This window comes from Rhinatrema bivittatum, chromosome 12, assembly GCF_901001135.1.
Source record: "Rhinatrema bivittatum chromosome 12, aRhiBiv1.1, whole genome shotgun sequence".
Taxonomy (NCBI): domain Eukaryota; kingdom Metazoa; phylum Chordata; class Amphibia; order Gymnophiona; family Rhinatrematidae; genus Rhinatrema; species Rhinatrema bivittatum.
The window spans coordinates 921,177-933,969 of NC_042626.1; the positions used below are offsets into that span (position 1 = coordinate 921,177).

The 12,793-nt window shown below is 48.5% G+C and overlaps 1 protein-coding gene across 2 annotated transcripts in view; it reads right to left on the minus strand.

Annotated features, from left to right (window-relative positions):
- Window positions 1–2,296: 2,296 nt before the first annotated feature.
- The window catches only part of GNAI3 (G protein subunit alpha i3), a 73,323-nt gene continuing 62,826 nt past the window's right edge, over window positions 2,297–12,793 (minus strand). Inside the window, exons 7-8 of one of the 2 annotated variants that reach the window (XM_029573422.1) lie at window positions 11,023–11,232; window positions 2,297–3,155 (exon numbers count right to left, since the gene is read on the minus strand). In XM_029573422.1, coding sequence (XP_029429282.1) covers window positions 11,042–11,232 — 191 coding nt within the window. In that variant the 3' untranslated portion in view covers window positions 2,297–3,155; window positions 11,023–11,041. Of the gene's footprint in view, window positions 3,156–5,117; window positions 5,143–11,022; window positions 11,233–12,793 lie in introns of those variants that run through there. The other variant, XM_029573423.1, reaches the window with a different exon arrangement.

A 12,793-nucleotide genomic window follows, 5' to 3' on the forward strand; every position in this document is an offset into this window, starting at 1 on the left:
CCAGGGTTGTCTTAGGTTGGCTTCTGCCCAACCTGAAAGGGCTGCACCCAGGACTGTGCTCTGCCCAAGCTCTGACTGAGTCCCCGAAGAGTCCTATTCTGCAGAAATCTTTTAACCCAAAAGCGCAAACTGGTTGAAAGAGACCTCTTCTCCCCATCCCCCAGCAATTTATGCCTTTTGGACTCTCCCTCACATGTTTCACCAGCTGCTCTGTCCTTCCCGAACAAGAGCTTGCCCTTGAACAGCACAGCACCTGAGACTTGGACCACACATCAGCCGACCAGTTCCTCAACCAAAACAGTTGCCTGGTTGACAATGCAGACATCATAATCCTGGAGGACGATCTGAGCAGGTCATATAAGATTACCACACATCCAAGCGCTCAGCCTGTTTGGCAGAAGATGACATGGGCTCCTTTGTCTGCAAGTGCTGGACCCAGAGCAAACATAGACTGTAACCCGTAAGCCTAACAGTCTTGAGGTGGACTTCCAACTTCCAGTCCTGTACATCTTTCAGTGCAGACCTTGCCACTGGAATGGTGGTCTTCTGGTTACTGCCAAAACTGAAGTGTCCATCTTTGAAAGCATCAAAAGCACCAGCATTTCCTCTGGTAATGGGTGTTTAGTCATTGCTCTTCCAACATTCAGGCCGGTCTCAGGAATGTCCAACTCCCTGACCACCAATTTCTTTACCAATTTGTGGAAAGGAAAAGCTTTCACTGGACCTCTCAATCTGTCCATGACAGAGTCCATCCCTTCCTGGTCAGACTCTTCCTGTGGAATCAATGCCTAGCTCAAGGACATGTGGAATCAAAGGCCACAGTTCTTCCTTAAGAAAAAGCCACATCACAGAGTCGTCCCCTTTGGCTACTGGTACCTCCTCCGGCCCATCTTCCAGAACTGACAAATCTTAAGCAGATCCTACTCCTGGAGAACCATCTTCCGAATCGTCTCTTCTGTGTCTCCCTCCTGAGGTTACCTGGCTGAGCAGACTGGGAACTCCCTGTCTCCCTAGACGCCTCTGCTGCTACTGCCGCTGAAGCTAAGATGACTACCATTCCCACTTTTATGGAGAAGGCAACAGTGGCAGTCCCCGACGTTCTCTGTGCTTGCTTGCCGGTCCAGAGCCTCTCTCGCCTGAGCTGTCTTCTTCCCCAGACACACAAACCAGGTCTAGAAAGCCGCACACGCAGCTCACCATAGGAGCGGCAGCTCTTGCGCTTGCCATCTTCCCCACATCACCTGAAGCCATGCACCGCAATGGTCTCCTCACTGCCAGGACCTCCAACCTGAAAACCTGGCTGTGCAATTAGGGACAGAGGCAGTTTGAGCCTGGATCTTGTCAAGACCCTCTGCAGTATTGGGTGACCATTTTCCTAATCAGTTATATTTTTTCCAAACTTTAATGGTTCGTATAAGAAAAATAAAAGTACTTCCCTTAATGCTGCAGAGCCAATGTAGGATCTAAGGGGCTCTCCTGGGAAATGAGGGAACTGGACCACCAGTTTTACAATACCCTACAGTGTTAAGGTCTGAGCCTCCTTCAAAGATCACCAACCCCCTGCTTGTGCTCCTCAAACCAAGGGGGCTGGCCCCACCAAGCCCTGACAACCCCCTGAGAGGAATGCTTCTAAAGACTCATTTTTTCTTTTTAGTTTTATATACTCCAGACTGCAGGTATTACACCTCTGCCATCTGCTGGAGACAGAAATACTGAGGGACTGCAGGTGGCACACTAGGTTATATGACTGTGTCAGTGAAACTTTTTTCTCTGTCTCCATCTGCTGTCAGGGAGCCAAAACCCAGGAGTCTGAATGGAAACCTGCTCTGTTTCCATCTGCTGGTAGGGACATATAAACCTATGTATCTGAGCTGGTCCAGCTAGCAGATGAGGAAAATGAATTTCAGTCGTCAAGACAATAGATAAGATATATAAAGAAATCCATTAAGTAAGATTCCAGAATATGTAAGCCAGCACCTACATGTGGTGATGTAAGATTGTAAACTGGAATTCAGAAAACTTGCATTTCACCTAAGAGAACTGATAATTCTCTCGCAAAACCATTACCAACTATGGCAAATATATAAATAATCCCTGAACACAAATCTTACAGAAAATATGAATATGAAAAACACTTAAATGCACAGCCTCCACTTCTACAAAGAGCAAAAATCCGCAGCACCAGTCTATAAGATGTGACAGAGATAAGGGTAACCAGGAAACACGTTTTCAAAATGGTGTGTATAAAGTGAGAGAGTTAGGCTTCTAGGCAAGGATATCCCATTATAAACCAGGAGAAAGGACCAAATTGTTTATTCATTTTAATACTGCCAACAACTAGAACAAGCTGAATCTGTACACGACAATTGAAAAAACAGTTCCATAATGCAGCAGTTTCAGCAAAGGAATGTTCAGACTCTGGTTAGGAACATTACTACAATAAAAGGAACAATGAAGAAAGGAGTTTGGCACATTTATGGAAAAAGGCATGCGTTTAATACAGCCTCCAGATCTATGGCGCATGTCACACCGCCTCCCCTCCATCCCAGTGCAGTATATTCTGCTCCAGTGCAGCAATACAAGGCATCCCTCCTTACTACAGCAACAGCTAAAGGAGAAACATTTGGTAAATCAGCATAAACCAGATTAGACCTCAGTCACAAGCTAGAGACTTCCACATTGCAGAAAATGTCAAAACCCAGGACAGGGCATTTGTAACAGTATTAAAAAGCCAAAACAAGAAAAAGGGAATGCCATAAATCATTAAGTAGATGTAAAAATATTAAAGTCTGACCATAATACGTGTTAAAAACAAAGAGTTCCCACTAAGAGGAATACTTCTCACAATCTGGTCACTTCATATGCATATTAAAATGATTTTAAACAAGGAAATAAAATTTAGTAAAGTTACATAATTTCTTTATGGAAAAATGCTTAAAATATCAGCCAAGTGGTGGTTTGTAAATTAAAAGAAAGAAAAGAGCTACATAGTGAAGGCGGTGTTCTGAGTGAAGCAATTCCCATCTCGTTCAGGGTTACTGATGTTAGGAGAAAGGTCTTAGATGAAGGCGGCTTGGATTCTACGTGCTGCTTTCCTCCTCCTCATTCCAGCTCTTCATACGTGCAGACAGGAAACAGTCTGGCTCCAACACATCCTAGTGTAAAAACTGAAGAAGTACTAATATGGCAAAACCTGCCTGCATCTCATTACCCACCACCCACCATCCCTACCTAACTTCCCTTTCATTACATGCCACTTCCACACTCACCCAGCAACAATTTTGCTCCTCTCCCCACCATTCCAGTGATCCTCTTTCCCTCCCCCCACTGCTGTATGCTTCCAACAAATTGAATCTGGTATCTTACTAAACGCCCCAGCATAAAACACACAAAGGGATGGCATTTACACTGCGGGCAAAGTTATGTGCCACTTGATTCTGGCCATCATTTTACCCAAACAAGCTGAGCTTCCCATCCATAGGTGTTCACAAGGGCTCCCACCCCACAAAAAAATCTCCTGCCACCTCTAACCATTGCCACTCCTGCTTTCAAGCTCAAGCCCTTTTCTCTCTTCTTCCATCCCTCCCCCTGCCTTCTGTGGACCATACAATTGAAAGACAGAGCTCAAACAGATGACATTTGTGCCATGTGGAGCTCAATAGATACAGAGCCCTGAGGGTCAAATCTCTCATGTTTCCACTGCACAGGACACAGGGAAGAGGGCTCAAGTTGCAAGCAGGCGCAGCAGATTAGAGAAGTGCCGAGACGTAAATTAGATGCACCTTGGGGAGGGGAGAAGAGTGACTGAAAACCTGGGATCTAGGGAAGAGCAGGGACTCAGAATCTGGTTGGGGGATGAGGAAGAGCAGGGGAAGAATGAAGACAAGAATTGGGGAGGAGTGGAAAAGATTGAGAGGGAAGGGGGAAATCAGGAGCTCAGATTGAAAAGAAATTTAGGGTGGAAACAGAGGGGACTTAGCAATTGGGTGGGTATGAGCGAGGAGGGGGGTCTTAGATGGTGTAAGAAAAGAGGGCTGAAGAGTGGGGAGGCATTGAGAACTGAATGACTGGGAGGACTAGAGAGGGGGTGAGAGGCAGTGGAAAAGGATGGGGATGCTGTGGAGGAGTGAGAGAGGAAAGGGATGGGGGGTTGGGGAGATGAGAGGAACAACAAGAGGCTGGGCAAGGGATAGGGACTGAAGGCAGCCAGGGAAGAAATGGGACTGGTGAGGGGATTAGGAAGGAAAATAAGGGGTGGGTTGGGGAGGGCTGAGTTTGAAGGGTAGAAATGGAGAACTAGGGAGGGGGTGAGGAGGCTGGGAAAGGAGAGCAAGGGGGCATGAAAGGGATGGGGAGGGTGTAAGAATGGGAGATGGAGCCAGTAGGGAGGTGACAGGGGAAAAGTGAAAGATGGAGGACTGGAAGGTTAGAGGGGGAGAAGGAGGGATAAAATTTAGCTATGAGTAGATAGAGGGTCAAGGAAGAGAGAAATGAGAAAAAAAGATGAAAGATCAATATCAGATTTAGGGAAGAAAGGGGACAGGAGAAGAGAGAAGAAATGGAAAATGGAAAGGAAAACCTTAATAAAGAACTCAGAAGACTGAAGAGACCAGAACCAACTCAATTAAAAAAATATGGAGGTCCATATTCAGACAGTATGAATAGCAAAGTTAGCCGGATAAACTTATCCAGCTCTCTCTGGTGTTATATTCAGTTTTGTAAATATATTATGTAATATAGTTGCTATCGCAACAAAGTTTTAAGTTTTGCTGTATTCTTCCTGCTCACACTTTGACTTGGCCCCTAGACCGTTCCGCTTTCTCACCCACTTCCTTATGATTCCCTGTTAATTGTAACTTTTTATTCTTCCTTTCTCTCTACTAGTTTTGACATCCCAGTTGTATGTGAACCGATGTGATATTCATTTGAATGTCGGTATATAAAAGTTATAAATGAATAAATATTCAACAGTGTAGCTGCACTGGCCTAACCAGACTTAGCAGGCTAACAACTCCTCCCTGTTACGTCCAGGAATGCCCCTAACTTATCCACCTAAATTCTAACTCCCTAACTTATTAGCCAGCTAGGATTCTGAGTTAGCCAGCTAAATGCTTTTGAATATAGAGCTCGAAATTTCAAGACCTAAAAAAGATAGAAAACATTTTATTTTCAGTTTTTAGAGAGTTGGAATATGCATTTCTTAACTTTGTATTTTGCTTAATATTGGCAGAAATGCATTTAGAAACAAAAAAAAACATGACAGAAAAAGATCATGTAGCTCATCTTGTCTGTCCATCCACACAACTGCTACGCTCTGCAATCCCCATTACTCCCGCAGAGATCCTCTGTGCTTGTCCATGCTTTCCTGAATTCAGATTCTTCTCTTTTTCCCTCCACCTCCACTAGCAGACTATTCCATACGTCCACCACCCTTTCTTAAAAGAAATACTTCCTTAGATTACTCTTCAGTCTACTCCTTTTCACACTCATTCCATGACCTCTGGGTTTGAAAATCTGTTTTCTCTTTCTCCAGCATTGCACTATTCAGAATTAGGCTTCTTGGGGCTTCGTTTTAGTTTATCTCTTTATGTTTGCTTCAAATTTGTGGTCCCTTCTTTTGTATTAAGTAAGAGTGTGTGTGTTCTTTGTGTAAAACCTAGGTGAGGGATTCTACAAATAGGTATTAGTGTTTTAGGGCCTAGTGTAATATTTGCAGTGCTGCCCCTCAAAGATAAGGATACTGCTGGTTCAGTCTTGGGACTGCTACATAGACAGTCATTTTTGCAAGGTTTTGTGTTACTTCCTGCCTCTAAGTAGGCTGCCTTGATTACTTCTTTGATCTAGCGGGCTATGGTTGCCCGCAAGGCCGCTTCCCCTTGTTTCTTCCCGCTGTGAAGGACGAATAGGTGATCCGTCTTTCGAACGGATTCCGATCTTTCCAGGTATTGGACTAGGAGTCTGCAGACATTTAGGTGGCAAAGACGGCGTGAGCCTTCCGAGTCCTTACATTCGTCTGGATATGGTAGAGATATGGTTTGGTTGAGATGAAATTGAGAAACCACCTTCGGAAGAGGGGACCGTGCGTAATTGTATGGATCCCGGCGTGAACCTGAGGAATGGTTCTCAACAGGATAGGGCTTGAAGCTCGGAGATGCAACGGGCCGAACATATTGCCACTAGAAATGCAGTCTTCAAGGTCAGTAGCCGTAGCGACAGACCGTGAGTAGGTCTAAAGGAAGCTCCCGCTAGGAAGTCTAGTACTAGATTGAGATTCCATAGGGGCACCGGCCACTTTAAGGGTAGTCGGATTTGTTTGACCCCTCTCAGGAAGCGGGAAACATCTGGATGGGTTGATAGACTGATGCCATCCACTTTGGCTCTGAAGCAGGCCAGCGCGGCCATCTGAATCTTGAGGGAGTTGAGGGACAACCCCTTCTTCAAGCTGTCCTGCAGAAATTCCAGGATCATGGGGATTTTGACTGTTCGCGGAAGGATTTCGTGGTCCTCACACCAGGCTTCGAATAGTCTCCATATTTGTATGTAAGCTAGAGACGTGGAAAACTTGCGTGCTCAGAGCAAGGTGTCAATCACTGCCTTAGAGTATCTGCTCTTCTTCAGGCGAGTCCTCTCAATGGCTAGACCGTAAGAGAGAATAGAGTTGGGTTTTCGTGGAGGATTGGTCCTTGCTGGAGAAGGTCCCTGTGTGGAGGTAGGCACAGAGGTTCCCCGCAAGAAGTCTTCGCATGTCCGTGTACCATGGCCTTCTTGGCAAGTCCGGGGCCACTAGAAGTACTAGCCCCCCCATGGTGTTCTATCTTGCGGATGATCCCGCCCAGTAGTGGCCATGGGGGAAAGGCATACAGCAGGTCTTCCTGTGGCCAGGTCTGGACGAGGGCATCGATTCCCCAGGATTGCGGTTCTCGTCTGCAGCTGAAGAACTTGGGCGTTGGATTGGGTTGCCAGTAGATCCATGGCTGGGGTTCCCCAGTGGTTTACTATCAACTGGAAGGCTGTGGTCGACAGCGTCCATTCCCCTGGGTCTAGACTCTCTCTGCTGAGGTAGTCCGCAGTGACGTTGTCTTTTCCCGCGATGTGGGTGGCTGAGATCCCTTGCAGGTTTGCTTCCGCCCATGACATTAGGGGGTCTATTTCCATGGATACCTGTTGGCCTCTGGTTCCTCCCTGGTGGTTGATGAAGGCAACTGTTGTGGTGTTGTCCAACATGACTGTCAGTTTCGCCCTGGAGTCTGTGACAATTGTAGGCAGGCTAGCCTGACTGCTCGGGCTTCCAGTCGGTTTATGTTCCATCCCGACTCTTCTTTGTCTCATTGCCCCTGGGCCGTCAGCTCCTGGCATTGGGCTCCCCACCCTCGCAGGCTCGCATCCGTGGTGAGCAAGATCCAGGTCGGTGGGGATAGTCTTACTCCCTTGCTCAGATGGTCTTCTTGTAGAAACCATTGGAGCTGGGTCCGAACATCTGTCGGTAGCTGGAAGCGAATGGAGTAGTTCTGGGATATCTGATTCCATCGTGACAGTAGGGAACGTTGTAGTGGGCACTTGCCCATGGGACGACTTCTAGGGTTGATGTCATGAGTCAGAGGACTTGGAAGTAGTCCCATACCTTGGGGCGAGCATAGTTCAACAGTTTTCGCAACTGGTCCCATCAGTTTCCTTCCCCTTGTAAGGGGAAGAACGACCTTGTCTTGTTTAGCGTCGAACCGGACTTCCAAGTACTCTAGCGATTGGGAGGGCTGCAGGCAGCTTTTGGCTGTGTTGACGACCCACCCGAAAATTCTGCAGTAGATCCTTGACTCTGGTGGTCGCCTGGTAACTTTCCTCTGGAGATTTTGCCCTGATCAGCCAATCGTCCAGATACGGATGTACGAGGATTCCTTCTTTTCTCAGTGTCGCTGCCACAACCACCATGATTTTGGTGAATGTCTGAGGAGTGGTAGCTAGTCCGAAGGGTAGAGCCTGGAACTGGTAATAATGGTCCAGTATCGCAAAGTGTAGGAAGCGCTGATGGTCGTGGTGGAACGGGATGTGGAGATAGGCTTCGGATAGATCCAGTGAAGTCAGGAATTCTCCCAGTTGTACTGCCCTTATGACTGAGCGTAGAGTTTCCATGCGAAGTGCGGTACCTTCAGGTAGCGATTGATGGTCTTGATGTCCAGGATGGGCCGGAACGTTCCCTCCTTCTTGGGGACGATAAAATAGATGGAATAGTGACCAGTATTTTGTTGGTGCGTGGGCACCAAAGTTATCGCTTTTAGGCAGAGTAGTTTTGTCAGTGTGGTTTCCACTGCCATCCTCTTGGAGAGGGAGTGGCATGGTGATCTCACAAATTTGTCTGGAGGGATGCTGTGGAAGTCCAGATAGTATTCCTCTCGAATGATGGTTAGGACCCACTTGTCTGACGTTATCTCGACCCATCTTTCGTAGAAGAGAAGTCTGCCCCCTATGGCTTCTTCCTGTGGATGGGTCTGTTGATTCTCATTGTGGGGTGCGGCCGGGGCCTGTACCTGAGCCAGCTCCCCTCTTGTTGTGCCTGTTCCGAAAGAACTGGGCCCTGCCTGCGGGGCGAGGTGCTTGGTATGTGTTTTTATACGGTCTAAAACGCTGGGCTCCTCTGCCCTTGGTTCTTGGGGGGGGGGAGGAGTGCTGGGTTCTTTTGTTCCTGTCCTCCGGTAACTGAGGGACTGGGGATTCGCCCCATTTGTTGGCTAACGTCTCCAGTTCGCTTCCGAACAGGAGGAATCCTTTAAAAGGCATTCTCGTGAGTTTCGTCTTGGAGGTCGCGTCGGCTGACCAATTTCAGAGCCATACTTGCCTTCTGGCTGCCACTGTGGATGAGACGCCTCTGGCAGAGGTGCGCACCAGGTCTGAGGTCGCATCTGTGAGGAAAGATATCGCCGGTTCTAATGTTTCGGCGGAAGTGGTTGCGTCCCTGGAGAGGAGCAAGCAGGCATGTGTCACCATGGAGCAGCAGGAGGCGATTTGCAGGGTCATTGCTGCGACATCAAATGACTATTTAAGGATCGATTCCTGACGTCTGTCCTGAGCATCCTTGAGTGCAGCTCCTCCTTCGACTGGGATGGTAGTGCGCTTTGAGATAGCACAGACCATGGCGTCCACTTTTGGGAACCCTAGGAGTTCTTCGGCCGTGGGTTCCAGGGGGTATAGGGCTTCTAGGGACCGTCCTCCTTTGAAGCTGGCCTCCGGGGCATTCCATTCCAGGTCAATCAGTTGTTGTACGGCCTGCAGCATTGGAAAATAGCATGAGGCCTGATGGAGACCGACCAGAACTGGGTTCGTCTTTGGCTCCGCTGTGAAACTTGTGCCAGGAATGGCCAGCATCTTCAGGCTCAGAGACATGAGATCTGGCAGCTCATCTTTGGAGAAGAACAGCATTATGGTTCAATTTGGTTCCATCCCCGGAGGATTTCCCTTCCTCCAGGGAGTCAGGCTCTTCCCCTGAGGTGTCTGTGTCCCCCTAGGGGGAGGCTTTTGCCCGGTTGGGGCATGTCTCGGGGGTCAGAGGGGCTTGGAAGGTCTAAAGCTTCTAGTGGAGACTGTGGCTGTGTCGCAAGCGGCACAGATTGTGCCTGGACAAAGGTTTGTAACCCTTTGAAGAATTCCACCCAGGAAAAGGTCCCTGGGTCCATATTGAATCCAGTGGAGTTCCCCGAGGAGGCCATGTGAGGAGGGGCCGGTCGGAGATACAGAGGTCCGGGGTACTGTCGTTGGTGGAGCCGGATTCCTCTACTGGCTGGAAGGGGCCTTGCTTCGGTTCCCCCTGAGTCTCTTCGGACTGCAGGCATAGGGCAGAGGCCACTTTGGGTTGTGCAGCTCTCAGGTGTCAGGCTGGGCAGAGGGCTTGTCTCTTGGCTGACTGTGCCATGATTTGTGCGCGTGGAGTGGCTCAAAACTTGTCTGTGCACATAGGTGCGCGTGCCGGGAGACTTAGTTGTGTGCTCTGGGTGCACAGACGATGTGCGTGCAAGCCGCTATTTGTGCGCTTAGCGGGGATGCGCGCGCCGCTGTGTGCACAGGCCTATTTATGCGCCCGGCACCGATGCGCGCACGGCTGTTATGCGGACAACACGCGATCGGGGGGGGGGGGGGGGGGGGGGGGGAATGGCGCCGACGACCCCCTTGGAGGGTCTCCACAAGTGTGGATCCTTGCACCGGATCGGTGTCCAACCCAGACTGGGCTGCTCAACCCAATGTAACAGACGCCGGAAGGACGATCTGTGCGGCTATCCGAGCCTTGGAGACCGGAGACTTTAAGAAAGTTTTCTACCTTACCTTGTCTCGGCGCTTCCTGGTCTCGTGCCGGGCGGTCTCCGGCTGCAGGGAGAGAGGGAAAATACCTTCACCGCCGTGCTCTGTATTGCACCCGCTGCCTCTTACCACTCTGGGAGCTAAGTCTACGCCGGAAACTGAACAGAGGCTTGCTTCTGAGGGATCTCGGAAATCACCTCAGGAATTCTCGACTGGGGGAGGGACCCTTAGGTATCACCGCAGGAGAGCGGGGCTAGTCTTGTAGAGGTAAGATTTCTTTCTTCTTTGGTTTGGATTTTCTAATACTGTGCAAGTGTGTGTAGTGTCCCTAACTGCTTAGGAGATGGAGAAATACTGAAGAGTTAAGCTTCCTGCACGGGTATATGTAGGCTGACGTCAGCTTGAAATCTGACTCCGGCTCCCAACTGCTATCAGGAGTACACTATACCCATTGGTCCTGAGTCCATCTGCTACATGCTAGGAAAGGTAGTTTTACTGAGTTCTTGAAACTAGTGTGGGTTGGTTTTTGTGTTTTAATTTTATAGAAGGTCCTTTGGACTTTTTCTTATTGTGTCTTAGAGTCAATTTAAAGGCAGGAAACCATGCTGTGTGTGTGATGGGGGAGGGCATGAACCATGGAAATGTCACTTGGGCCCTCCTCCCCACCTTACTTAGCTTACCATCACCCACAGCCTCCTGCCCCAATACTGTCTAGACATTGTTTTCATCCTCCATTACCTGCTTTCAGTCGCTCATCTCAGTACAATCCACATTCCTTCAGGTTATTTTTGATGATGACATCCGTGACTGCATCAAACACAAACTGCACATTCTTTGTGTCTGTGGCACAGGTGAAGTGAGTGTAGATCTCTTTAGTGTCCTTTCTCCGGTTAAGATCCTCGAACTGGCACTGTATGTAGGCAGCTGCCTCTTCATACGTGCTGGAACCTTTAGAGAAGAGAGATTATATAAAACTAGCTGACTCCCAGTGAATTTCCTTGATAAATGCTTTGTATTCTTTGACCCTTTTCATTAGCCCCTTCTGCAGCTTGAGTCTATCATCTCAGACTCAAGCAGGCCCATTTAATTGAGACAGTTGTAGCCTCTTTCTTCCAGGCAACGTGAACTTTGGCCGTCATCTCCTTCTGGACATAAGGTCTTACACCCGATTCTGATCTACCACAGATCAGCTTCCTGCAGTCATGGTAGCCAGCGTATTCTGTGAAGCCATCTGCCCCTGCAATCAATGGAGCCATGTAACCAACCACCTAATAGGATAGCAGAGTTGCTTACCTGCAATAAAAGTGTTCTCTTAGGACAGCAGGATGTTAGCCCTCACAGATGGGTGACATCATCAGATGGAGCCCGGCACAGAAAGTTTCTAGAACTTTAACTGGCATACTGAGCATGCCCAGCATGCCACTATCCGTGCATCCACGTGGGGTCCCTCTCAGTCTCGTAACAGAATTCACGAGCAAAAACCATAAAATAAAATGTAAGAGATCCCAACTCTGCGAGGTGGCGGGCGGGTTTCCTGAGGACTAATATCCTGCTGTCCTAGGAGAACACCTGTTACAGGTAAGCCACTCTGTTTTCTCCTAGGACAAGCAGCAAGGTAGTCCTCACAGATGGGTGAATACCAAGCTACAGGTGCTCCTGGCACCAAACTGGGTGCCAACAGGCACAAAAGTAACTGCGGTGCTGTTGGTAACATAGGAAGACAGCTTGAACCCGAACAATGGGCCCTAGGTAGGGAGAGTTGAGTTTAAGCCTGGAAGAGGTTGCGAAGGACAGACTGGTCAAAGCTGCTGTCATGTTGACCATCCTTGTTCAAGCAGTAGTGGGCAGCGAACGATCTTAGGGAATGCCTTGTGGCCTTGCAGATTTCAGCAATGGGAACCACTCGAAAATGGGCAACAGATGCCATCATGGCTCTCTCAGAGTGAGCTTTTACGCGGCTTTCACCTTGGAGGGCCCACCAGCTCATAACAGAAGGAGATACAATCCGCCAGCCAGTTAGAGTTTGCTTGCCCACCGCAATACCCAGTCTGTTCCTGTCAAAAGATATAGATAGTTGTGAGGACTGCCTGTGGCTGCTGTTGAGATAGAAAGCTAAAGCCCTCTTGCAGTTCAAACTGTGCACAGCCGGTTTGCCCTGGTGAGAATGAGGCCTTGGAAAAAAGGTGGCAGAATAGATAGAAACACAGAAATGACAGCAGAAGACCAAATGGCCCATCCAGTCTGCCCAGCAAGCTTTCACACTTTTTTCTCATACTTATCTGTTACTCTTGACCCTTATTAGTAACTTTTTGGTTCTAGTTACCTTCCACCCTCGCCACTGATGTAGAGAGCAGAGCTGGAGCTGCATCTAAGTGAAGTATCTAGCTTAATTGGTTAGGGGTAGTAACTGCTGCAATAAGCAAGCTACTCCCACACTTATTTGTTTACCCAGCCTGTGCCATTCAGTCCTTGTTGTTTGTTGTCTGAATATAATTCCTCTTTTCTTTAT